This window comes from Drosophila takahashii, chromosome 3L, assembly GCF_030179915.1.
Source record: "Drosophila takahashii strain IR98-3 E-12201 chromosome 3L, DtakHiC1v2, whole genome shotgun sequence".
In the NCBI taxonomy this organism is placed as follows: domain Eukaryota; kingdom Metazoa; phylum Arthropoda; class Insecta; order Diptera; family Drosophilidae; genus Drosophila; species Drosophila takahashii.
Genome location: NC_091680.1, coordinates 2310087 through 2336377, shown reverse-complemented (window position 1 = coordinate 2336377; position 26291 = coordinate 2310087). Strand labels below are relative to the sequence as shown.

Below are 26291 nucleotides of genomic sequence, written 5' to 3'. Positions count from 1 at the left end.
TTTTGCCGGCTTTTGCGACACTCGACAACCGATTCCAACGGACGGCAGTTGCAAACTGAGCCGCCGCGCGAAAAGGTTTTTGCAAACTGTTGAAAAATCGCACGGAAAATGTGCGAGGAGCCGAAGTCTGAAAAGCCGAAGTCGGCAAAGCCCAGCTTCGGCTACAAATGTTGCTGCAGCATCCCATCGCCGCAACAAGCCAACAACGCACATGAGAAAATGTTGCTAATGCTTGTTGAATATTTATTGTTGTTTTCATACTCTTTAAGAAAGGTGATTGGGTCTTTAAAATAGAGATTAATGTCTTATTTATTTAATTAAATTTAAAGTCATCTATTAACTGTAAAATAACATTGTTTTTCAAGGGTTGAAGCCTACTTTAAATTTAAAGTGAGGATAAGAAAACATGCCTAACATTATAATTTTAAAGGTATGGGTTATAATCTTTATAGTTGCCCTTAGATTACATTTTAGATGTTAGATACTAAGCTATACTTCATGCAGCACTATTAAAACAGAAATCTACAACTTTTTTAATTTTAAATACATTTTTCTAAACCCTATGTTGAATATCTCATATCTCTTAGATTTTATTTTATTTTCTCTTAGGGAATCCGAGCTTCGTTCTTCAATACTCCTAATCCCGTCTAGTTTTTTTTGCTGGCCTTTCGTTTTAGGCGGGAAAATATGTGTGTTTCTGCTGGTTTTTATTGTTGTTATTGTGGCTAGCAGCCAGCTTGTTGTCTCATTTTGTTGTAGCTGTTGTAGCTCTTGTTGTTGTGGCTGCAACCAGCCATGTAGCAGTGATTATTTTGTCAATTGCAGTGACACAAAGGCATCTATCTCTAATGCCAAGCCCCCTTTTTCCCCCTCTCTCCTTTACTTACAGCGATTATTTCGATGTTGTCTTTGTTATTTGGTAGCTAAAGATAAAGTCGAGGGGGTTTTGGGGGCTTACAAAGCGGGCTTAAGTAGTTGCGGATTGTTAAGAGAGCTTTGAGGGCATTCAATTGATTCCCATGAATGGCAAAGAGTATTCGCGACGACATCAAAGTGCTCCACTCGAATGATTCACTCTCGTGTAATGGATATTTTGGTGTATGTGTTTGTGAACTAAAATCTGTATAATTTACTTAGCTGATTAGAGGATAAGCGGATTATGCAAATGATGATGGTCACTCCATAAACACTGTTCTATATGTCGAAAGGGAGAAATAATTTACAGCTGCAAACAAAATCCAGATATGCACGCGGCCAAATGAATTTTTAATACAACACACGCATATTTTATTTTAAATCAATTAAAATAATTTCCCCGAAAAGAATTCACTGGCATTTTGAGAGATTTTCGCATTCAGACAATGGAATGCATTAAATGGTTTTCGACCACAGAACATGAAACATGCGGTGGCTTGTGTTTAACCAACTAAAAACTATTTTATTGTATTCAGTTGCAGTTGTTTTCAAAGGGATTTTCGCCCCGCATTTTCCTCGTTGTAACAGGCGAAAAATGAAATAATTAACGAAATTGTATGCAATATTTTAATTGGGTAAACATTAGGTTTTAATAACAGCACACACAATTGGCTTTTAACCAGTCGGGAAAATAATAAATAATGAATTGTTTGTAAGATAACAATAGCGAGTGATATCATTTATTGATATTTATTGCTGTTAGAAAAGTTTCTAAAGAGTCTGTTAATATTATTGATTAAATTGTATATTAAATATTTAGGTATGTATTCGATTTATAGAAGTTTAGATTGTATAAAATTTATTTATTAATTGGTATTTGAGATAAGGTAAAATATATATTAATATTCTTCTTAATGACTGACAAATTATTACGGAAACCCCTTCATTAAAGTTCCACACAGCCATTAAAGAGCATTTTTTATGTGGCTAAAAGAGGGAAAACGACAGTTTATAAATTGAAATGCTGGCCACAAAACGGAGCCAGCAATCGGTTTCCATTTCCTCGTGAAATTAAATGAAATGAAATCAAATGGAGTAAAGTGAAATAACGAAATCAGGCAACTGTAGCCGCTGCTCCTGACGAAATTAACGAAAATCATTTCAACAGCTCCTGGTTACTGGTTACTCCTGGACTCAAAAGGGTACTCCATACTCCCGCTTTCAAGGAAATCAAGGGATCCTGCAATCCCCGACCCTACCAGCATCCATAGAAATGCTGGTAATTAAGCGCTCTTCAGCGGCTCACCAGTGAAAAAATGTGTTTAAAAATAAAAACGAACGACGGGAAAACACGAGAAATAAAACGAAACACAACAAATTAAAATGGAATTTAAGCAGCAGCAATGAAAGGAGCAGCCAGTCAGGAGCGAAAAACAGGACCCCCAAAACCGGGACAAATGCAAACAAGTTCCAACCCAAGGAAAGAGTGACTAAAAGCATTTCCGGCTTGGCCAGGCCAAGGAGAACCCAAGGAACCCAGAGAAACCCAGGGAACCCAAGGAATGCCCCGAAAGTATGCTAAGGAAGTACTGCCGCCAAATAATGCCACGCCCATTGCACTGCAAGAAATTAGGGATTTAAATTTAAATAAATTATTTTAAGTTATCCACATACAAGTTATTTACCAGTTATCTACAAGCTATTTACTAGTTATCTAAAAGTTATCTATTTAATCAAATAAAATGGTTTGGAATTATTTTTGATTTGTTTAATGGACTGGCTTCTAAAACTAATCTAAGCATCTTATAAATAATTTTAAGCAAACAATTTAAACGAAAATAAAATGATCAAAAAATACATAGAGTTTGTTTCCTAATTTTATAACAATAACGAAATCAAATCACCCATTGCGGTACAACATTTTGATGGACAATTTAATTACAAACATTTTAGGTTTATATTTCTAAATGCTTCGGGGAATCATAGTTTTAATTGAATTTAAATTGCCAGAGATTTTTCTAAATTTCCCTGTGTAAGCCAGGCGGCGAACAACAACAACAAAATCGACAAAAGGAGTAGCAGCAACAACGAGTCAGAACAAATTTCTTTATAATATACAAAGGAAATGCCAAGCTGAGGGGCCAAAGCGAAAGCAGACAAAACGGTAGAAAGGAGAAAGTTGGGGGAAATGGGGAGAATTTCGCCAAGAAAGCGTAGTCCAAATGTGACACAAACATGTGTATGCTCAGCTGGTGCCGTGGCAACAACAAAGGGAGCAGCCAAAAGGATTACCAGGGGTTTGGTGGGGGGTTTGAAGCATTTCCAGAAGGCAAAAAGGATGCCAAGCGACTTACGTGCGTTAATAATACGCATACGACACGTTGTACGCAGGCGAAGGCAAAGGCAAACTCTGGAAGTGACTCTGGCCATACATCATAACGTTGCCCGGAGTAACGTCAACAGAGGGGGGCTGAAAAGGGGGTGGAGAGTGGGTGGGGAACCGACCTTGATTACGTTTGCAGCCTCACTGACTTTCCACCAAAGGAAACGCAGGTCCTTGGCGAACGCATAAAATGTATTTAACACACAATTTATGTCTGCACGAGGCGCTCAAATTTACAGCCCGCAGGCAACTTGCTAGCTGAAGGTTTATTTTATTAGAGAGGAAGGAGCATCCTGCCAGGACTCCCAGGATCTCCCCGCTTTGTTTGCCAGCCATTTGTTCTACACATAAATTGGCCCGCGGGGCCATCAAGCAAAAATCATATGTTTTATACATGGCCAAAGTTCGCTCATGTGAGGCAATAAGCAAAAATAAAAGAAAAGTTTAATAGACTCCGACTTTAATATTTCAGACTCCGATTTTTTCCCTGTTCTCGCCCGCTGCAAGGAGAACAAAAAAGTTTTTATTTTGATTTTATGACTGCTCGCTTTTTTGTGTGCACTTTTTAAGGATTGTAAGCCAAAGTTGACATGGCAAAAAAAACCGAAAAATAAAGGGGAAAGTTTTATGAACGTCGAACTTTGAGCCCCGGCAGAGGGAATATTATGATGGCAAAATGAGTGACTGCAAATAAAAGATGCAATGATATAATCACACAGTTTCAAAGTCATAAAGGCCAACTATATTGTGGATTAAATATAATTTTTGTTTGACTACAGTTGGCTAGAGATTTATAGTTTCATTAAAAACTATTAAGTCCCAGTCACAAATTAAATAAATTGCTGTTATGTTGACATATGAGAAACAGAAAGCATAATAAAAGTTAAGAGCATTCCCAGCCTTTTCAGAAAAAAGGAACTTGACAAAACCCCACAGACGGCTTAAAACCCGAAAGTACGAAAATCTGCTGCTCACATGTGACTTTTTACCCACGCAGGACAACAAAAACCAACGAAAATAAAAGGGAAAACTTTTAATTTTCCGCAAAATGCTTTGTCGGAACCTTTTCTTAACAAGAACTTTTCATTTTTAATTAAATGGCAGAGCGAAACTCCGAAAAAGATAGTTATGGAGCCGGAAGACCAGGGACTCCCTGCTACTCGTCTGCGGTTGGAAATTCTCAGGGCTGGAGAATCGGAGAGTTGGAGAATCCCAGAGATCCCGCCTCCCACAATAAAGCTCAATTAGTTAAAGGCAAGCGCGCGCTGCTCAATCAAAGGGCAAACTAAGCTAAAGCCGGGATCGAAATTTCCGCTGCGGCCCACAAATCGTGCATTATTATTTGTTTGTTTGGGCTGCTTATCAGCTGGGGCCCGAAACCAAGATCAAAATTCCCAGTCACTCAGTGGGGAACGGTGGAACAATAAAAGATATTAAAAGTAAGTATAGTAATAAAAAAACACTTTTATCATGAAATTTCCTTTAAAGGTGTCTAAAAGTATGCAACATAATTGGGTGAATTAATACAGAGATTTGACTGATTTTAAATGATTTTAAGACCGAATTATCTTTAAGTCTCCCGCATTTTAAATTCAATTATTATATCAAAGTCCTGAAAATTTATACAAATTTTATATTTTAAATCTAAAGTGGGTATTCCAAAAATAAATCAATAAACAAATGATTTATATCATTGTTTGTAAAAATGATTTATTATAATATCATTTACCTATTTTTTACCCCCAAAATTCCAATTTTAACCCACTGTGCCTAGCCGGTTTCGAGCGTAGGGGCAATTGCAGTCACGCATCTTACGAGTGCGCTATTATATTCTCACCTTATGATGACTGACTGCTAGCCAGCAAAACGCGAACCGAAACGGGGATTGAAGTGAAGTGCCAGGGTCTGGAGAATTCGAAGGGGGTCTGTAGAGGATTTCGGGCGAACGGGCGAGGCAATTGAAAAGCCGCAAACAATAATTGCAGTTACCTAAGCTGAAGCCCAAAAACCGCAGCAATTTTTGTGTGCTGCCCCTGAAAACGGGAAAGGGAATGCGGCTCATCCTGTTCTAAGAGAGGGGCTAGGAAGGGGTGAAGAAGGGGTTAGGAAGGGGTTCTGGAGGGTTCGCGAACGCGAATTAGGCAAATTGTCTGCAATTTCGCGTTTCTTTTCCTTTTTTTTGCTTTCCGATCATCCGTGGCCATCGATTGTCTTTGCTTAAATGTTCGTGTTGGGGAAACTGTGTTAAGATTCGCTTGTTGTGCCGGTTTTCATAATTCCGAAAGGCCCTGCTTCCCCCTTTTCTGCGATTCCAGATACTTGGAGTTCACGGGTTCAGCGGGTTTGCACTTGTGTGTCATCTTTCCTTTTCTCCCTGATCCGTTTCTATGCAGTTTGCCCTGCAGCCATTTTTTAGTTGTCGAGGACGACACCCACAACGGCCCCCCCTTTTGCCCCGCCCCTGCTCCTTAACCCGCTGCTGACTGAAGCACCTTCATTAACATACCAACTTGGTATTACCAACTGCAATGGGAAAGGAGGGGTGGGGAACTGGGGCGTAGTGGGGTGAATTCTGAAGGGGGATTATAATTACTAAAATAATGTTTCATTAGTGTTTAAATTTTTAATTTGTTATAGTTGATCTTAAAAATGATTATATTTTAAGATATACAGATCCTTTAATTGTATCTAAAATACTATATAACTCTTTAGTAAATCGGAAATATATTAAATATATTTTTACCCCCCTTTCTACGCCTCTGAAAGGTTTAGGAAGCAGGGGTTTCGGGACTCCAGAAGTACGAGGGGCAGCCTGCTGGGGAGGATTGCCCGCCTGTGGGCAAGGAATTTCAGCTTCGTGGCTCGGAATTTTCTGTAATCCGATACAATTTAGCGGCTTAAAGCTTCTGCCTGCTTGACGCTCGAGTTTCTCATCATCTTGCCAGCTCTCCACTGTTGTTGCTGTTATGACTAAGCCCCCCGCCTTCCGATTTCCAGGTTCTCGAAAGGGAGTTCGAAAAAGAGATCCCCAGTGAGGCACGCGCTTGGTTCCCTTTTTTTTCTGTTTGGTTCCTCCTTTGCCTTTGTTTTTTGAGTCCCTGTCATACGGTCTTCTTTTTGTTGCTTCTATTGCTAAGGTTGCTTTGGGGTTATGAAGATGAATGTGTGGGGGAAAGGGGGCTTTCAGATACAATGGTGATTAAAAGCCACTTGAATGAATCCCTCGCACTTTATCGCTATCTTTTTTTCCTCTTGTGGGATCTATAATCCAAGTGGATTTGCAAAGAGTTGATTGTTAAATGATTGCAATTAAATTGATAGTATAATATTTTGTATATTAAAAAACCTAAGGTTTTTCTTTATATTACCTCTGAATATTTCAGATATAACTACTTCTTTTCCACCTCAACTTTAAAGGAAAACCTTTTTGTATTTAATATAAACTTGTTTCTGCCAGTGCTCCCAACATATTTCCCTCCCATCAAATATTCCACAAAATCCGCTTTGCGTTTTCCCCCGCAGTCACTCGCTTTTACAGCTTCGCTCAGGAATGCAAGACAACAAAACGGAATTATCAAAAATAAAACCAAGACAGTGCTAGAAGGAAAAAAATAAAAGTTAAAGGGAAGTAAGCTGGCAAATGGAAACAGAGAATCGCAGAAGAAAATGCAGGAAATGCATGTGGGGAAAAATCTAAACAATTTCAGGCAACAACTTTGCTGACGGCTACGAAAAGGATTGCATAACTGAGGTTACAGGCGGGCAAATCCGGAATTTAGGGGAGCCCCACATATGGTAATTGTTTTGCTGCGGGAGAAATGCATGTAGCTCCAATCCGGAATAGAAAAATCCCCGTCTAAAGAGCGAACCCCTCGTAATTGCGTTCATACATAATTATGATGGTGGGTGGATTATATGTAAGGATGGTTGGATGGCAGGACCCTTGTCAAGGTCCCTCTAAGAGTTATGCTACATTTAAACTTAAATTCCCCTAGCACAGGTGCAAAATGCTAAACGCGCAGTGAGCGCAAGTGAGAAAAGAAGGGGAAAAACCCCTTAGTTTATTTTTCACTTTTTCCACTCGGCGACCCATTAAATGGCAGAATTTTCCAACTCCGAGTGGGTTAAAAAATTGCATTTAATTCTATATACTCCATATTGAAAGTGCTGGTGGCTTGTTCTTGTTCTTTTTCTCTATTTTATTATTTAACTTTATTTGCCTTTGTTGTTGTTGCGGCTGCTGCAGTCCGTTAAATATTCATAAAATCAACTTTGGCGGTAGAAGAATAGTGAAATAGCGAATAGAAAGAGAGGGGGCTAACGGGGGCGAAAGAGAGAGGACATTGGCCCAGAGCTGCACAATGAAACGGATCTCAAATATTTGTTTGATTGGGTTTAGTTGCTGTTGGCAAATACATATATGAAAGTGCAGAATATGCTCATACTCATATGTGCACTAGGAAAAATGGGATAACTGTTTTAAATATCAGGAGAAATTTGTGGCAAATTTTGGTCTATGCAAAAAATTGCAGAAATCAGTCAGAAAATATTGAATTTTTATGAATATTCGGGGGAAAATGTCAGAATATGAAGTGTTATACCTCGATAAACTCGTAATAAAATTCCCGATCGATTATCATTTAAATTTAAACTTTTTATTTTTGTAATTTTTTGCAAAAATTGTGATGTAACAAATCATCGTGAAGCAGATGGGGATTATTAGGTTAGCTTCTTTGTATTACAATACAGTAGTTTATAAACCTCTGGTCTCATTTTCGATTATTTACAACATAAAAAGCATAAAAAAAGAAGAATTCTTATCTAAAAACATTGTATTTTATCCGCTTTTATATTATTTGCATTATTATAATTAATTTTGCAATCACCTGTTCGTTTTTCCCAGTGCAAATCCTTACAAGCAGCGTCTGTTTGCCCTGCTGGCCAGCATTGAAATATGGAATATTTATCTAATGTGCATCAAACGGAATGCCAAACAGCCAAAGAATGGAGCTCGGAAAGCGAGCCATGAAGCCAATGAAGTTGAATTGCTGAGCAGCCGGGCCAACAAAAGGCCACGTTAAGGATATTATTATATTATAGGACATGGCCGAGTGAGCCCATTCCCATTCCCATCGTAGCTTCAGCTTTAGCTTAAGCTTAAAGCACAATGCAGGGCTTCCTGCAGGATTTCCACTTCCTGCTTCCTTTTGCCTTTCATGCAAATCACAATTTGTGGAATTCCATAATTTGTTCGCAATTTGCAGGGGAGTGTGCCCTGAAACACCCTGAAAATGACATTAAATCTCAACCGCCGGTACACACACCTGCACACCAAAAAAGGAAGCTACTGACTCTGAATCCTGCTGGAACTCAATTTACAACCCATCCCCAGAGAGGTTGAGTAGCCGACCTGGTGCCAAACGGCACTTAAATGAAGTACACGAGCCAAGAAAGTCCATATCATGGCATTCATATCCTTGTGGAACTCGCATGTGTGGGCCCAAAATCAATATCGCCTCAATTGACTGCTTTTTTTTAAGGCTTCCACGGAACACTCTCTGAGTAAACCTGTCATTTTGTCAATTAAATTATAAAAATTACCAGCCAGCAGTGATGATTACTTGGCTGTTTTACGTTTCAGAGTGGCTATAATATTTATTAATTTTTTTTTAAATATTTTATTCGATTATTATCAAGGGGTTCTGTAAAAGCTTTTTTTAATTATCTAAAATATTGTAGTTTGTAAAGTTCTCTGAACATTTTAAACTTTTTTCTATTATTTATTTATGTTATGTTGAGTAAATTAAGATCATATTAGTCAGATTAACTTCATTAATCATTAAAATATCTTAACAAAATAACTGAAATAATTTTAAGCTTATAAGCTACCTATATCTTTTACTATATTCACTTAATTACAATGTTATGTAGCTACTGAAGTAGCCTTCCCCTTTTTAGCCTCTTTTTAGCCATTAAAGTTTGACAACACTGACAGAAAAGTCCCAGGCCCAGACAGAGGCGGGGGCTACCCACTCCAGGGGCGTGGAGTAGAGGAGGGGGCCGAACAACTTCAGCACGTGCTGTCAGCAGAAAGACAGTAGAGGATGGGAGGATGGGAGGGACTAACCAGAACCAGACGGAGAATACCCATTCTGCTGGCGAAGGCGAAAAGGGGACGCAGTCTCTCTTTCTCCAGAGGGTCTCGTCCCCCCTCTGATTCCCCATCCTGGCTTTACCTTCACCTTGGCTGCAATTAATTCTGGTAACATAATCTTCACTTACAACTTTATATGACACTAAATCAGTGCAAAGTGGCGACTGAAATGGGGCAAGGGGGCAGTATATTAGAGCGGAATCAGTTGTGGGCGTTTCCCGGGCGGCTTGAAGGCCCCAATTATGGGCTCACACACACGAAATTCAACGCTTTCGAACAACGAATTTAATTAGTTCCATTTAAAGAGCAAGAGAAATGAAAACTTAACAAAAACCGAACAAAATGCGAATGCCCAGCGAGCATTCTTTCCGCATATTTGCACGCCAGCCGATAATTATCGCTGGAAATTCGGTCAGAGGTTGACCCACCCTCTCTTTTTCTCAAAAAATCTCCATGTGGGACCCTCGAAATTCACCTGATATATATATAGTACCATATGCACTTGCAAAAGTGAGAGAAGAGAAGGGGCGTGATCTGCTGCACGCACACAGCCCATTTCATTTTCACTTTGCCCAGCGGGGAGGCATTGAAAGATAACAGATTATGAGGATTGTATGGGTCGGAATGGTATTATATGGGATGCTCGTGCATCCAGTTCCATGTGACTGCCAGACGATTACGTGATACATGCCACTCGGTCGCTTTGTGGGGCACAATGAATGTTTATAGGCTTCACTCTTGTCGTTTAACAGGAAAAAATAAAGAAAAGAAAGAAAGAATCGCTTATTATGCACTTGCAGCCGAAATGTCGCATCGTAAAATATGAATAAATTATTAAGCGGGGCTTCTGAGCACGAGCACCAGATATTATCCGGTGTATAAAGCTTATCTGCAGATCTTATTTCATCTTTATATCTTGAAAAAAGTAAAGGCAGGCACGTAAAAAGTTATGGTAGTTTGAACAGATCTTATTTATTTCTTATTTTTGGAGATAATCCCAACTTAAGATCATATCTATAAGATCTTTAAGTTTTATAAAGGTAATATAATATCTTGTTGTATTATATCAAAAAATTCCTATATATTTCCCAATATGTAGACCCCCTGAAAACCGTGAAATTCGGGAAGAGAGTTCGTTTAATAAATTCCTCAAAATATTAGTTTCCAGTTCTGGCAATTTCCTCAAGTCATTAGCAATTGGAAATGGCTGGGGAAGTCTCACTTGCGACGAGTGCAAGTGAAAAGCGATGAAATGCATCCCCGGCAATGGACAATGGATAATGGAGAACTCCAAATGGGAAGTGGGGAGTGTTCCGAGGCAACGCCTCATGCCGAGCGCTTAACTTTTCGACATGTTTCACATGTGATGAAGATTAAGTAGAAAATAATTACAAGCTGGCCGACAAGCGGAGCTAAAGCTGCAGTTAAGCCCAAAGAGCTGTGTGTGCGATCGCGATCATATCGGATCTGCTGGGATCGCTTGAGATTGGTAGGGGGATACGGTAATTACATAAACGGCGATGTCAGTGCGGTGACAGGACGGCGTCATCGGAGCCCAGGGAGTCTGGAACTGAAGAACTGGGGAACTCCATCCGTATACCATTCCGAAATCCAAAATACTCCTCCCCTCAGCCAGTCGATCATCAATCGTGCGAACTTTCCAGGGGCCCGCCCCCTCGGAACGCGGATATCATTGCATTGCATTTCGCAAGTCGGGGCACCACGAACTACTTATACTCATACCTGTTCTCAGATCCTCAGATCCTAAAGGCCAGACATCGAAAAAGAAAAGAAAGAAACTAACCGAAAATAAAAGGGCCAAATCAGCGTGTAAGATGCCGGGTCGTTCCTCTTCTGGGGCCATAAATTTTAAAGTAATTTTCTCTTAGCCCCGAATAATTTATGGGAAAATATTAAGCTGCCCCAAATACTCGCCCCAAAGAGTCGGTAGATCATAACTACTTTTTGGGCTGCAGAAAAAACTAAGCCAAATAGAGTAATTAAATGGGATGAGCAGACATTGGTTTTATCTACCAATCTGCGATAAACCTGGATTTCCAAACTCTTCTTTTTCGGAATACCTAAAACCAAACCGCGTTGAATTATGGGCACTGCGGTCCTTAAGGTTCAGGTCACGATTATCTGCATACGCAGCCGGCAATAATAATCTCAAAATTGGCGCACTTAAGCGTCGAACCCTCGGCAGGCGTAATTTGAAAGTTATTTTGTTGCCGTTGCCGGTGAAATTATTGAGCAATATGCTGATCTGTAAAATCATAAATAAAAATATTTGTACTTGAACCGTGGAGCGGAGAAGAGCCTGGGATTCATACTCCTTCGGTGGATTCACCTTTACCTGCACTTCACTCCACTCCACTCCATCTTCATCTTCATCGCATCTCCTCCCTCTGACAACTTTTATGTTATTAGGTGAGAGAGTCGCTTTCGGGGCTAAAAATCGGAGCTTCGATCTCGGATCTCTGGGTGCCGGACTTCAACTCCGGATCGAGAGCCTCCGCCCTGCGGCTTAACGATTGATAAAGTCTTTTTATTTACAAGCTGATAATGATGGTGTAGGTGCAGCTTTTGGCATTGCGACGGTTTTTCATGTAATTTATGAGCAATTTGCAGACGATTTTCGAGGCCCCAGTTTATGGAATGTGAGGGAATGTAGGGGAATGTGAGGGGGACTGACCCAAAGATCTGGGATATGGACTATAAAGAGAGAGAGCGAGAGATCTACAAATGGAATTTATGGGAATTAAACCACTTATGATAGGTGGTGTGCCAAAAACATTGAGAGAGTGAGAAGATTGGTTAAGTGAAAGATTTGCAAGTGGAATTTATGGGAATTAAACCCAATATGACATAAAGGTTCCTTATAAAAATTTTAACGGAATTACAAAGTCACGTTAAAATAAGAAACTAATTTTTAGAAAATGTTGTATTTAAACACAGTACTAAGTAAGATTTTATTTTATATATATTTTGCTGTTTTGTAAGGAAACAGATACAAAGACTTTACAAAAATAGTAAACCACAATTTATGGTAATTTAAACTAATCCACCTTGCCTATAACCTTTAAGTTAAGAACCTCTAGACTGTTTACCATTCCAAACCCATCCAGCACGCTTTACCGAAAACTATTTTGTAATATTGATAACCATCTCGATGGGGAATGGGGAATGGGGCCTCGGCAGGCCATTAAAGTGTCACAACAAAACGCTGAACTCATTTTTTGATCTGGCACTGGGCCACAAGAAACAGCCATAAAACAAGCGAGTTGATGGGGAGTTTATAAGGAAGGGACAGAAATCAGAAGACCCTAGACACGAACTAATAACACAAATGCCTAAATGGACGAAATAGCCAAGAGTGTCAACTGCAAAAGGGTAAAGAGAACTATGTATATGGGTAAGCCGATTAGGGGCCATGAATTTAGACTTTCGGGAACGGAACGCACATAAAAATGCCTCGGGAGTTGGGGATTACTTACTACCTTACCACCTTTATGAGGCGACGGTGTGGATGTCTCCCCCCTGTTGTTGTTATTGTTTGTGTCGCTGCTGATGATTGTCATTAACATCAAATTACCACAAGTCAAAGTCATGTTCTCCCAAATAAAACGCCAGAACTAAGATCCCCAGACTCAGACAGATAGTCGGCACTTAGGTGGAAAGTTATGGAGCAGAAGTGAAATGGGAGAACCACAACAAGAGAAGCGCAGGCGCAACCACAAAAATGTGGGGAAAACGGTTGAAAAGGGTAGAGATGAGTTGAGAAGGGGAATCATAAGAATTCCTTGGGTTCGGTGTGGAGATGGAGATGCTGGATGCTTGGTTACACCTTGTTGACCATTGGGACAAATGTGTTATGACACCTGACTGCGGGTTTTAGGTTTTCACAAAAGGGGAAGGAGTGGAAGTGAGTGGGTAGGATTACAATGAGTATGGTTAAAACCTACTGATAAACACCAAAAGAACAAAAAATGTTTATAAAAGTTCTCCTTTTATAAAATTATTTGGAAACCACCATTATTATATATATTTTTTTTAATTACTAAATAAAGAATATAAGTATGGGAATTGGAAATACTAAAATCGTATTCAAACATAGAAAAGAAATACATAGTTTGGGCCTATAAATAAAAATTAAGTTTTCAACAATAAAAATCCTAAAATAAGATACCAGTATTTTTAATGATACAGGGAAGATTTCCTAGAAATGTTGATCATAATTATATTAACTTCTTCTAAAGCCCTTCACAGCTTTCAAATCTTTATCCAACTAATCGTGAGTCTGTCAAATCTTTCTATTATTCCCCAACCCAAAGTCCCCACCTCAGTGAGATATTATCTTCGCTTCGCGGTGATCTGCATAATTATGCTAAACACATTAAATTCATTCATAAATCTTTTTGGCAAGCATCATTCACAAAGGGAACACCTCGGTGAGAAGTTTGATAATGAGATATGAGCTATTATTCATGTCCCGCGGGGCTCTCGCTCTCATTTGTATTTGTCTAGGCCTTTTGTGGGTGATAAAGCCCACCAGTTGTTATTTATGATCTTTGGTTTACTCGCAAGGGAGTCAGGGAATCACCAAAATAAAATCAATAAAACCAGTCGGTGGCCACAACAAAACCGAAAACCAAAAACCGAATCGGAATCAGAAATAATAATAATTTTAAGATGCAAATTATGCAGATCAAGAGACGAAGAGCCAGTCGAAATATTCGAACTTGGCTTAAAAACGAAATGAAATGGAATTCACCTGCCCGGCAAAATCATATTTCTTGTTGCCCAATCCCCCAAAAACTTTATAAGAGATGCTCGGACTTACTGCTTGAAGAGCTGCTCGATCGCTGAAGACGCTTCTTCCAAAACAACATGATAAGATCTGAAGTCTGATTGGTTTCGTTATGTGAACACACGTTTTAGGTTATGCGGGTGTGGATGTTGTCTGTTTCTATTGCGAAATGCTGTTAACGTTTGACACCAGGGATTAGCATAAATTTCGAATCACTCACGGGGGAAGCAGAGTTCCCTGAGTTATATAGATTTACGATTATATTTCTTAGATTTTTTAAGCACACGCGCCACGATGGTTATAGTTAGGTGGTTAAAACACAACTGCAGCTCGTCAAATTGAGACATAAAACACCCGGCTTCCGAAGGAAAGTTATGGTGTTATATGGAGCGATTTCGATTTGTTTTTTTTTTGCTAGGGGGTCGGGTCTCAGGTGTCACACTGCCCAAGGTGTGTGCTCAATTAGCTACCCGGTTTTATTTTTCTGCACTTCCGTTAAGCGCTTTTCACGCCCCTTCCTCGGGAGACTCGGTAGACTCGAGAGACAGCTGGGGAACTCGGACTTCTGGCCCGCTCGACGGTTAATTAACGAATAAAAAGTCGCTTTTCTGTTACGAAAAAAATCTCCGAGCTCGGCTTAAGCGCTGCCGCTCCGTCGCTTCTTCGTTGCTGCTTTTTTTTACTGAGTCTGAGTCTTAGTCTTCCACGCTCCGTGCCACAATAAAAACGAAAAAGAAAATATGTTACACCAAAACTCGGGAAGCGTCGCAGTCGAAGTCGGCGTCTGGGTATCGCACATTGGGGCCAGTGGGGACATAAAACAGGTGTAAAAACCGAACCGATATGAATGAGAACGAGCGACATATGGCATACGAGTGGAGCATATGAAAAGGCGTATGCAAGATCGAGATAACCGACGCGGGTTTTATGGGTTTCCAGGGTGTGGACACAATTAGATGTTCGTAAAAAACGAGCGTTTTATTTCACCCGTCCGGGGTTTTAAGTCGGTTTTGGAGTTTTGGACAGGCTCTAAACCTGTCATATTGCATGGTATAGTGGCTTAGAATTATGTGGCTACAAAAATATTAATCATTTCACAAACACTCGGTGCGCTTTGTATAAACTAGCTGCATTTAAAGCTTGATTACTTGTTTTCTTGTTTACAAGGTGACAAGTCAATTAAATTGCTATTACAAAATGAGGTTTTATATCGCAGTGTTAATGTACATTATTTTAAGGTGATATGAAGTTTACTCTGTTTTTCAAAGCTGTTTACCTTAATCTACATATAAGTCTGAGATAATTACTTAATATAAATATGTATAATTATAATTAATATATTAATTTATTAAATTTTTAATGAAATTTAGTATTTCTTATATCAAGTTTAAAATATATTTTTTAAGTTTCATAAAATAGTTAGGTTTGATATTTATTATTAATTTAAAGAAATCTTTAAAGTTATGCAGTGAAAAATATAATTTTCTCTTTCGAAATAAATCCTTTAAAATGTAGGCTTTTAAATATTTTGTTGCATACTTTTATACACCTTAAAATTTGATTTTCAATAGATTTCTTCATTATTTATTTGACTAATTTGTTGACACTTATTTGGTAAATTGCTTTAAATTGTCTCTCTTTTTTTAACACCTGTAAGATGGACAGGTTAATTCAGTGTTCGACTGCGCAGTCGCAGCCAAGTCGAAGTCGAAGTCGACGTCTCAGTTGGCGTTGCGTTGGTGGCGGTTCAGTGAATTTCGTTTCAAAATGTGTAACAGCCACAACAACAACAAGGGTATTAACATTAACCAACGGCAGCAACAACAACAATACAATAACAATAATGATCGTTGGCTCGTGCAGAGTTCATAATGCACGCAACCTGCAAGACAGGCGGCTATTGTCTTTGGCCTTTCTTGAATATATTTTTAGGGTTTTAACTCTTTTTTGCTGCTGCCTGCACATTTATTGCTTAACGCTTTGATGCGTTGACGGTTCCTGCATTTGGCCCAAGCCAACTTGGCCTGTTCTTCTTGGCCATCATTCGCCCGGTTGCCCCTCCGATTTGACATATTGCACTCGGCTATCTCCTTAGTTTGGCCCCTTTTCCTCCTCCTCCTTCTCTTTATCGTGCTGCCTCCTTTGCTGCCTGTTCATTAAGCGAATCAGCGTAGCGAAGCATAAAGCCAAATTAACATAAACAACTTCTTTTCGACTTCTATTATATCTGCACAGAACATAATTTATAAGTCTACAATTTAGACTATTATTTTAAGACTCTGTTTTAAAAATAATAATATTTCTTTCTTACAAATATTATAAAAAATATCTAAGAAAATTTATTAACCAATTGATCTAATTTTATTTATGATATGTTTATGATATATGGATGATTTATTCCTAATACCTTTTAAATAATTGAGCACCTTAAGAATTGTTTGAATAGGATTTTATTTTGGATCGAAATATATTGGTATAAAATTACTTGCATAAATTTTAGGATCAGGATTTTCTATGCATCGCATCTATAAAATGCTAAAATAATATTCCAAAAGTATTATTTCTAAAATATTTAACTTGTCATAATATTTCCCAAATAATCTAACTTTCTTCCTGTGTACTCATATGGCTTACCGCTCACAATCGTACATATGGCCAAGTGCTTCCTCTCCGCTGCGGCTCATCTTTGGGCCATTGTCAGGCTATGTGGCGGAATTAAAGACCCTATACTATTTACTATCCACTATTCTTCTACTACACATCCATTGCACCGGCAAATTGCTTTTGGTACGCGTCTAATTGGAATACGAATACAAATTTCATTTGTTGCTAGTTTGTGGAGTGAAGTTGGTAGTTGGTAGCCGTTTGTTGTTTTTCCTTTCTCCGGTTCGGGGGTTTTTCTAGTGACAGGTCACAGCTCCAATTGTCGATGATTTGTTTTCTTTTTTATAGAAGTTTTCCAAGAAAAATGCTCTAAATATTTGGAATGCTCTATATTCTTTGGACTAACTAATGGTTTTTTTAAACCCAATTAATCCCTGAAATACTACCCACCATAACCAATCCAACTTTGCATCTTCACCTCCTTATTATGCACCTTTGTTGCGTGATTTAAAATATGTGTTATAAATATTTATGGATGCAAAAAGAGCAGTCATGTGTAAGACTGCTAATGGAATGCCATGTTGTAATCTGAAGCCCCCGTAGTTATAGCAGCCATATATTATTATTGTGTTGCCATGTCTGCACTAGCAACTCGAACAATAAACAAGTTGAGGAAACGCCGGCACGAGCTATTTTTTAATTTATTGAGGAAAAACATGTCCCGACCTTTGAGGAAGGATTACCGCACTGCGGATTTCGAGCAGCTGAGCAGGATGATCAAGGAGCATCCGGTGATGAAGGCTCCTGAAACTGAGCAGCAGCAGCTGCAGAAGCTACGAACTCCAGAATATCGTACGAAATGTGTGATGAGGGCTTCGCTGGATGATATTGCCTTGGGGGTAGGTTCTTTATAATACTTAAAAATTTAAGAAATATAAATATATAATGTAAATTATTCCCCCAGATAAATCTCTATAAGCTGCAGCTAGACAAACCCATGTCACCCACTTTGGAGGAACCGAATTATCTGAAGGAACCTGCTGCCTCTGCCCGTTCCGCCCCCTCGGCTCGTCCTCCAAGCACTCCGTTCATTAAGGTTCTCCTCCGAAAGACTCCCATAATGGTGCTCTTTGAACGAAGGAGCATGACCGCCTTGGCGGATACGGATGAGGGTCGTCAGGTGATGGAGGATAACCTAAAGTACGAAGAACTCCTCTCGGGAATAGATAAAACTAGGAGAACCGTGGATGCAGATACTCAAACCATGACGGCGCTAATGAAGTCCAGACTAGTAAACACTGAAAGGTTGACCACTGGACAGATGGGTTCCTATGTCTCCAACTTTGAGATGTACGATACCTATACGGATCTTGAGAAATCCACCACGAGTGTGCAGGTTCAGGGTGAGAAGAAGATGGAGATAACCACTTATCACGTTGGAGGAGTGGATCAGTTTGTGGCCATCAATAGTCTTCCCGGATTTCGACTGGCCCTCATGCTGACCATGCGCATCCTGGCCAGCAATGTGTTTGAACCTCAGCAGAGGAGATATAGGAATATGGCATTACCAGATCCTCTGGCTGAGGATGTGAAGTTCAAGTATCGATTGGGATTACTATGGAGATTGAGTCCACCTTCATCGAACAGGAAAGTTCATCAGGCGGTGAGCGATGTGAGCTTCTGTCCCAGTAATGGTGATATAATGGCCGTGGCCTATGGAGTTTATAGTCATGGAAAGGTGGGTAAGTTACCCCGATGTGGCTGGGTTTATGTGTGGAACATCAAGAACCCTGTGAACCCGGAGAGGCGTTACAATTATCAAGTGCCCGTGGTCACTGTGGAATTTTCACCCACTCAACCTCAACTTTTGGCCATTGGTCTTCATAATGGTGGAGTTGAGGTAAGGGATATATCCAGTCAGGATCTGCCTCCTTTGGCCATTTCACAGCGCTCCTCTTCACCGCACTTCGAACCTGTAACGGCTATTAAGTGGATCTATTTCGAGGGAGATGTGGGTTCGAGGAATCCCCATATAACACCATTTTTAGCTACCTCCCAAGCGGGTGCTGTGACCAAATATAGGTTGATTAATAGCCCCAATATGCTGGGTTTCGAGCAGCAGCGTTTGCAGCGGGCGGAGGGCGAGCTGGAGGGGATTCCCATCGAGCGACAGCCTCCGGCGGCTTCTTTACTGGCAAATAGGAATCCCCAGTGTTTGGAGATAGTACTCGATCCCGTGCAGGCGGATATATATTATGTTCTAACCGATGAGGGAACCCTATACAAGTGTTCGACAAACTACCCACTGCAGCACTTGGAACTGCGACAGGTGCACGATGGACCCGCCGCCTGCATGGAGTTCTCACCCTGGTCACCAAGGATGTACCTCACCTGCGGCAGTGATTGGTGGGGATTATCCTGATTTCTAGGGAGTTATATTAATGTTTTTCGTTTTAGGTGCATTCGTATTTGGCTAGCTGGCATCCTTCTACCCATCGTGACCCTCCAGCATCATCTGTCCCCAGTTCACTGCGCCCGCTGGAGTCGCACTCACTCCACCATCCTGGTTTCTCTCAGTCGCAGCACTGTGGACATCTGGGATCTGCGCAACAGCACCATGAAGCCAGTGTCCTCCACTGTTATCGATGCAGATATCTTCTACACTACTTTCAAGTAAGTTTGAAGTTAGAATCCTTTAATATGATTTTATAATTTTAATTTCTCTTATAGATTTACCCACTGTGGTCGTTCGCTGGCCGTCGGAAATGAGGCTGGTAACCTGCTGATGTTGTCCTTCGAGGACATGCCTTTTCCCCCACACTTTCAATACAAGCAGCTCAAAAGAGCCATCTTCAAGGCGCTGTCCATGCAACCCGATCTCCGCAAGCAGGTGAAGAGCGTTGGCTACTTTGGCTATCCCGGAGGAAAGAAACAAACTAGAGCTTGATAGAGAAATAAGTGAAAGAGAAAAAATCATAAACACTATATCTATGAGATTAATAAAGTCACAAAAATACATATTTTTTAAAGTTTTAAAGAAAGTTTTTTATACATATTCAATGTAAATAAATCTGAGTACAGATAAAACTCAGGAACAAATGCTCCCAATTTGAGAATTAATTTTCCCACTTAAGCCTAGTACTCACTTCAATCAAAAAGGCAACGAAACGAACTATTCTATACAAAAACAAGAGGGAACGTTATAGTCGGGTGCCCCGACTATCAGATACCCGTTACTCAGGTAAAGGGAGTGCGAGGGAGATGGAGATAGAGATAGAAAACGTTGATCACGCATAACTTTTTAACGAATGGTCCGATTTGAAAAATTTCTTCTACATTTCGATAGGTATTGATAAACACAATAAAACTGCATTTTTACTTTTCCAAAATATTAAAATTTTTAAAATCGTATATAAGCGATGGTGGGCGTTAGAGGGGGCGTGGCACCATTTTGAAACAAACTTGCGCTGCGTAGGAATTCCTAGAATCTGCATGCAAAATGCCAATCTTCTAGCTTCTATAGTTTCCGAGATCTCAGCGTTCATACGGACAGACGGACAGACAGACAGACGGACAGACGGACAGACGGACATGGCTAGATCGACTCGGCTAGTGATCCTGATCAAGAATATATATACTTTATGGGGTCGGAAACGCTTCCTTCTACCTGTTACATACTTTTGCACGAATCTAGTATACCCTTTTACTCTACGAGTAACGGGTATAATGACAGGCGAAAAATTTCGTGATCAAAATTTCGTATGGAGATTTTCATTTCGTAGGCTTTTTGATTGAAGTGAGTACTAAGCCTTAGATGTGAAGAAATGTTCATAAGATAAACCCATTGTTTTTCAAAATTAAACGTTTTTGACGATAAGATAAAAGATTCAGAACGAAAACAAAACTAAACTGAGATCACATAATAAAGATTTTAAAACTTTGAGATTAAACTGATTTTGTCTGACATTTAAGATAAAAGAATATCAATATTTTGTTAAACCTTTTAACTTTAAACCTTTTTGTTTAACTAACAATTTTTGAATTTCTGGATGTACCTAAGTTTTTTGGTGTATATTTATATTTTTTCCACTGTTGTAGCCACAACATGATATGCCTACAAAGCCATTCTAACATTAAAGCTCAGCTTGGCTTGACACCTTGAGGCCTTTTTCCTATCGGAACTAACTCATACCCAAGCAGGTCTTATCAATCACCTGCATTTACAATGCAAAGCACTATTACCTGGGGTGTAAGGTAGCCGCCACCAGCACCTTGAGCATGTGATAGCCGCCAAGTTCAAGCCAGCGACGTAGCCGACAAAGTTTGTGGTTTGCGATGACGACGTGGCTGGTGACTTTTACCCCGTTTCTACAGCTCATTTAGTTGAGATATAGACGTTCGCCATGCCTCATCTACTGCGGCAGAACCTGCTGTTGCCCAATCCGCCCACGGTGGTCATGCACGATCCTCGCACCCACCTGAGGCACCTGCCGCCGGCCTACAGTCCCGCCCAGACTCCGCTGAGCAGGGAACGGGATTTTGCCCCCCAGGTGCGCTATCATCTGGAGTCGCCACATAAGCCGAAGTTTCGACCCTGCAAGGTCATCTTTGTGGGCGATTGTTCGGTGGGCAAAACAGCCATTGTGAATAGGTGGGTATATCTAAAAAAATATATATTAAAACCTATTAATTTTCTCTTTTTTCTTAAGGTTTTGCTATGACAAATTCCAGTCGAACTACAAGGCCACCATTGGCGTGGACTTTGAGCTGGAGAATTTCAGTATTCTGGGTCACAACTACAGTCTAGAAATGTGGGTTTAGTTCTCTAAGAAATAGGATCTATATAGATTATAAATATGGTTCATTTTCAGGTGGGACACTGCTGGTCAGGAGAGGTTTAAATGCATAGCAGGAGCTTATTATCGCAATGCCAGTGGTAAGTATTAATAAATTTCAATTAAATTGTTATTATAAATAAAATAAATTCCAGTGATTGTGGTAACCTATGATATGTCGAAGAGGGATTCCCTGGAATCAGCTAAAAAGTGGCTGAACAGCGCACTCAACTACAATACCAGCAAAAGACCCTTGATCTTTTTAGTGGGCACAAAAGCAGATCTCTTGGTAAGCTTATTTGTCAATAGAGAAGTTAAATAATAATTTGTATATTTCCTAGACAAAAGAGGAGTTCGTGCGAATGGAGCGACTGGCGGGCGTGGCAGCTGCCGAGCTCCAGGCGGAATATTGGTCCGTTTCAGCGCGATCCGGCTTCAAAGTCACGGAATTCTTTCAAAGGATTGCTGGCCTAGCTTTCGAAGAAGCTGTAAAGCTGGAAATAAAGTCAACTAAAAGTAAGCCACAGGAACAGGCAACTCAGGCATCTGTTAAATCGCAAACTTTTGGTAAGAACGTTTAAACAAACTCAAATAACTCATAAATGAAGAATTTGATTTTTCAGATTTACGTAACTTTTTTGGTAGTCGCTTCAGCTCTCAAAAAAGTGGCTGTTCCTGTTAGCCTGCACATTGTATTAATTTGTATTTTAAGTTTAGGATTAAATCGCTAAATAAAACCTTTTATTAAACTTTTATTTTAAATTCAAATTCAAAAAGTAACGGTTTTTAATAAAACATCAAGAGCGTTGCCACCCATGTTTTCAGCTGTGTTGAGTGCGCTCAGTGTCAAGATAGCAGCCCACTCACCTCTGTTAAACAGTCAAACAGTGCTGTTAACCGCACTAACAGTGTGCTGTTAGGCGCGAAATTCCATCGATCTGGCCGCCCTTCTGTCAAAACGCTCTTCCGCTTTTTGACAACTATCGATAACATTTGGAAATCGAAAATCCCAGTGGTGGGACTTCTTCGACTGGCGCCCCTGCAGGCTTCCCACCTCTAGCCCTAACCTAAAATTTTTCTTTTCATTTCGTTTTCTCGTAGAAATGCCACCCAAAAAGCCAACCGAGAAATCCGGTAAGGATTTTACATACAAAAATAGGCTCAAAATGCGTGAATTGATCAGCAAAAGCAAGGCGAAAGCGTAGGCCACCAGTGGGAAATGAAAATTGTGCATTTACAACCGATTTTAAGGCGAAAATGTGTTGAAACCGTTGAACCGAAGTTTCGGCCACGTGCGTGGTAAAGTGTGCCAAAGTGTGTGTCTTGAACTATAAAGTAAACTAAAAGAGTGTTGAATTTAAAGTTAATAAGTGATTAAATACGGGTTAATAATCATAAGAAGCGTCCCATTGCCTTGCTGATCGATCAGGCCTAACCTAACTTTTACGCCCGCAACATGGAACATGTTTACTAATTGGAATTCGGATTTAATTTACAGCCAAGCCTGGCGACAAGAAGCCAGAGCAGAAGAAGACTGCTGCGGCTCCCGCTGCCGGCAAGAAGGAGGCTGCTCCGGCTGCCGCCAAGCCAGCGGCCGCTGCTCCCAAGAAGGCTGCTGCTCCGGCTGCCAAGAAGCCCGCCGCTGGTGCCGCCAAGAAGCCAGCTGCCGCTGCTGCCAAGAAGCCAACGGCCGTGAAGAAGACCGTGGCCACCAAGGCCAAGGGCAAGGATGCCAAGAAGAAGATCCTCGCCGGCAAGAAGCCCCAGTCCGTGCTGGCCAAGCTCTCCGCCAAGGCGCGTGCGGCCGCCAAGGCCAAGAAGGGTGTGAAGCCCGGCGTCAAGCCCGCCAAGGGAACCGCCAAGGCCAAGGCAGTTGCTCTGCTGAACGCCAAGAAGGTCCAGAAGAAGGTGGGGTATCTTAATAGCTAAGAGAGATCCCTCATTAACCCGATTTTCTATACCAATCCCTACAGATCATCAAGGGCGCCTTTGGAACCCGTGCCCGCAAGATCCGCACCAACGTGCACTTCCGTCGGCCCACCACCTTGAAGCTGCCCAGGAGTCCCAAGTACCCCAGGAAGTCGGTGCCCACCAGGAACCGCATGGACGCGTACAACATCATCAAGTACCCTCTCACCACCGAGGCGGCCATGAAGAAGATCGAGGACAACAACACCCTGGTCTTCCTCACTCACCTGCGCGCCAACAAGAACCACGTGCGTGCCGCCGTGCGCAAGCTGTACGACATCAAGGTGGCCAAGGTCAACGTGCTCATCCGCCCCGATGGCCAGAAGAAGGCCTATGTGCGCCTGGCGCGCGACTACGACGCCCTGGACATTGCCAACAAGATCGGCATCATATAAGCGCTGCAATTTGTGGAATGGCATCGCTGCGTTCTACATTTTATATGTAGAGTCTTTTCTATAAACAAAATATTGCTAAGCTGACACGGTAGAGCGAGGATGAACGTTTCAAAGTTGTCTGGGTATAATAAAACCACTCAAAAACTAAGTTGGGTTTTTTATATGGGTGGGTTTAATATTTCTTTCAGTTTCTTGCTTTTAGGATGTATACTAGAGACCCCATCATTTAAAAAGGTGAGTTTGATGATCTATAGTTACCTTTCCTGTCACTAACATTATTTTTCTTAATTCGCAGGCTATATCTTGAAGTGATGAGATGCTCAACTTGCTGCTTTAAAAGGTAATTATAATTTTAGTTTATTAAATTAAAGTCAATGATGATATTTTGAGTAGGAATCTCATTGAAATAACCATGAAATCAATTTTAATCTCTCACTGATAAAAACATTTCAAAACAACAATGAAATGATTTTAAATTCTTATCTAATCAAGACCTTTTTGATTTATTTCAGTTCCGAAGCGTAGCTGGATTTTGGCTTTCCTCTCAAAAGGTGTGTATAAATTTAGAAATCCATATATTAAAATAAATTTTACTCTGATGATATATCGAGTAGGAATCTCATTGAGCTTCAGTCATGCGTTGCTATGAAATCAATTTTAATCTCTAACTGATCAAAACATTTCATGCAATGAAGCCATGTTTTAAAACTCTTAATTAATACAATCTTTTTATGATTTATTTCAGTTATTCCAAAGCGTATCTGGATCCTTGGTTTTACTTCTTACAAGGTGTGTATATGTTTTAGTAATCCATAATTTAAAATGTACTTCCTTTCTGATGATATTTTGAGTAGGAATCTCATTGAGCTTCAGTCATGCGTTGCTTTGAAATTAATTTTGTCTCCCACTGATTTTAAATCCTATAATTATTTTGTCTATCTCTTTTAAGCATAACTAATCGACCTTTTGTTTTTATTTTACAGAAGTGGCCCAATGAAGGGATTTAATATTAAAATAGCCTTAAATAAATTGAAAAATAAATAATTCTTGCTCTTAAAATAAAAATCATTGTACTTTTTATTGCTGGCACTTTTAATATCTGCGAAATTGCTTCCTAAACTTGTCATAATGGTAGTCATCTGTGGCTCTTTTGACTCCATTGGGATTCGTTTGATGTTGCGCGTTCTTGTTGCCCTCCCTCTCCTCCCGTTTGCGTCTCCTTTGGTCGCTGTTGTCCTCGATGTTGACTGAAAAACAAGAAAAGTAATTAAATCTGCATAAATATAAATGATATTCCAAAAAACCCACATCGATTGTGCTGCATGAAGTTCACCGCCATATTGGTGGGCACAAATTGCGAGGGGCCGTCCTTCTTGTTCTTGGCATCCTGCAGCAGCTTTTGCTTGGCATCCTCGGTGGCCTCTATGTTCCGGATCTTGGCCACAATGCCCAGATCCACCTCGGGAATGCCGTTGAGCATCTGGTTGGACAACATCTCCTCGGATCGGTGCGAGGACGACTGCCTCAGATGGTCGGGCAGGGCGTACAGGGCGGCATCCTCGGGCGTCAGGTATTTGTTCACATCGCCATCTTCCTCGGCTGCGTCCTCCGTGCCGCCTCCCTTGCGCTTCTGCAGCTCCTGCTCGATGTACTTCATCATCTCCTCGTCCTCATCCCGCTTGTTCGTCTCCGCCGAGAACTGGGTGCCAATGCCCACGTCGTAGGCGTCGTCCGCCTCCTTCATCTTGCCGGATTTCAACTGCTGCATGTTGACCAGGCCTCCCGTTTTCACATTGAAGGGATCCTTTATGGCCAGCTCCTCCTCGGGAGCGATCTTCTTGCCCAGCGCCAGACCCACCAGGCTGACGCCATTGGGCCGCTGTCGCAGCCTCTGCCGCTCCTTGATCTCATCTAGGGTGAGTCTAAAAAGAAATTTATATTTAAATGGTTATAACTTTTAATATTTTTAAGGCTTACTGTTCCTCCTTCTCTTCTTCATCTGAATTCTTGCGTTGCCTGAGGTTCTTTCGTCCGGATTTCTTGAAGACCACCTTGGTGGGTGCCTCTGTTTTGGTTTCCTCTGCATCACTCATGTTTATGGTTTAATATTAGCTGCAAATTTCGTTAGTAAATGAAAGTAAATAAATTTTTGTTTACGTTTGGTCAGCAGTATGACCGTTACAGGGATTTTATAAATGATCAATTTGTATACCCCGGCATAGCGAAG

At 40.6% G+C, this 26291-nt stretch overlaps 5 protein-coding genes and 3 non-coding genes across 8 annotated transcripts in view; 6 read left to right on the top strand and 2 right to left on the bottom strand.

Moving 5' to 3' along the window:
* Positions 1–14695, bottom strand: part of LOC108055142 (uncharacterized) — a 48201-nt gene extending 33506 nt beyond the window's left edge. The window contains exon 1 of the mRNA XM_017138375.3: positions 14296–14695. Coding sequence (XP_016993864.2) covers positions 14296–14344 — 49 coding nt within the window. The 5' untranslated portion in view covers positions 14345–14695. The remainder of the gene's footprint in view (positions 1–14295) is intronic.
* A 2800-nt stretch (positions 14696–17495) lies between these two features.
* Positions 17496–19813, top strand: LOC108055139 (dynein axonemal intermediate chain 4). The gene is made up of 4 exons (XM_017138368.3): positions 17496–17765; positions 17831–19272; positions 19324–19539; positions 19597–19813. Exons 1-4 carry the CDS (start codon positions 17502–17504, stop codon positions 19811–19813), a joined length of 2139 nt encoding a protein of 712 aa, XP_016993857.3. The 5' UTR covers positions 17496–17501.
* A 1456-nt stretch (positions 19814–21269) lies between these two features.
* On the top strand, positions 21270–22383 carry RabX5 (RAS oncogene family member RabX5). The gene is made up of 6 exons (XM_017138366.2): positions 21270–21517; positions 21576–21677; positions 21738–21802; positions 21857–21990; positions 22043–22268; positions 22325–22383. The coding sequence occupies exons 1-6, from the start codon at positions 21270–21272 to the stop codon at positions 22381–22383; spliced, it is 834 nt and encodes a 277-aa protein (XP_016993855.2).
* A 301-nt stretch (positions 22384–22684) lies between these two features.
* On the top strand, positions 22685–24212 carry RpL23A (ribosomal protein L23A). Its single transcript, XM_017138472.3, has 3 exons — positions 22685–22835; positions 23200–23609; positions 23675–24212. The coding sequence occupies exons 1-3, from the start codon at positions 22805–22807 to the stop codon at positions 24062–24064; spliced, it is 831 nt and encodes a 276-aa protein (XP_016993961.1). The 5' UTR covers positions 22685–22804; the 3' UTR covers positions 24065–24212.
* A 219-nt stretch (positions 24213–24431) lies between these two features.
* Positions 24432–24513, top strand: LOC123003121 (small nucleolar RNA Me28S-Am2634). The gene has a single exon (XR_006412428.1). It is a non-coding gene; the product is annotated as a small nucleolar RNA Me28S-Am2634 (small nucleolar RNA).
* A 135-nt stretch (positions 24514–24648) lies between these two features.
* On the top strand, positions 24649–24746 carry LOC123003120 (small nucleolar RNA Me28S-Am2634). Its single transcript, XR_006412427.1, has one exon. It is a non-coding gene; the product is annotated as a small nucleolar RNA Me28S-Am2634 (small nucleolar RNA).
* Positions 24747–24888: 142 nt separating this feature from the next.
* LOC123003119 (small nucleolar RNA Me28S-Am2634) lies at positions 24889–24985 on the top strand. The gene has a single exon (XR_006412426.1). It is a non-coding gene; the product is annotated as a small nucleolar RNA Me28S-Am2634 (small nucleolar RNA).
* Positions 24986–25108: 123 nt separating this feature from the next.
* Positions 25109–26245, bottom strand: LOC108055196 (splicing factor C9orf78). The gene is made up of 3 exons (XM_017138471.3): positions 26042–26245; positions 25373–25986; positions 25109–25311 (listed from the first exon to the last, which is right to left on the bottom strand). The coding sequence occupies exons 1-3, from the start codon at positions 26155–26157 to the stop codon at positions 25157–25159; spliced, it is 885 nt and encodes a 294-aa protein (XP_016993960.1). The 5' UTR covers positions 26158–26245; the 3' UTR covers positions 25109–25156.
* Between the last annotated feature and the right edge of the window lie 46 nt (positions 26246–26291).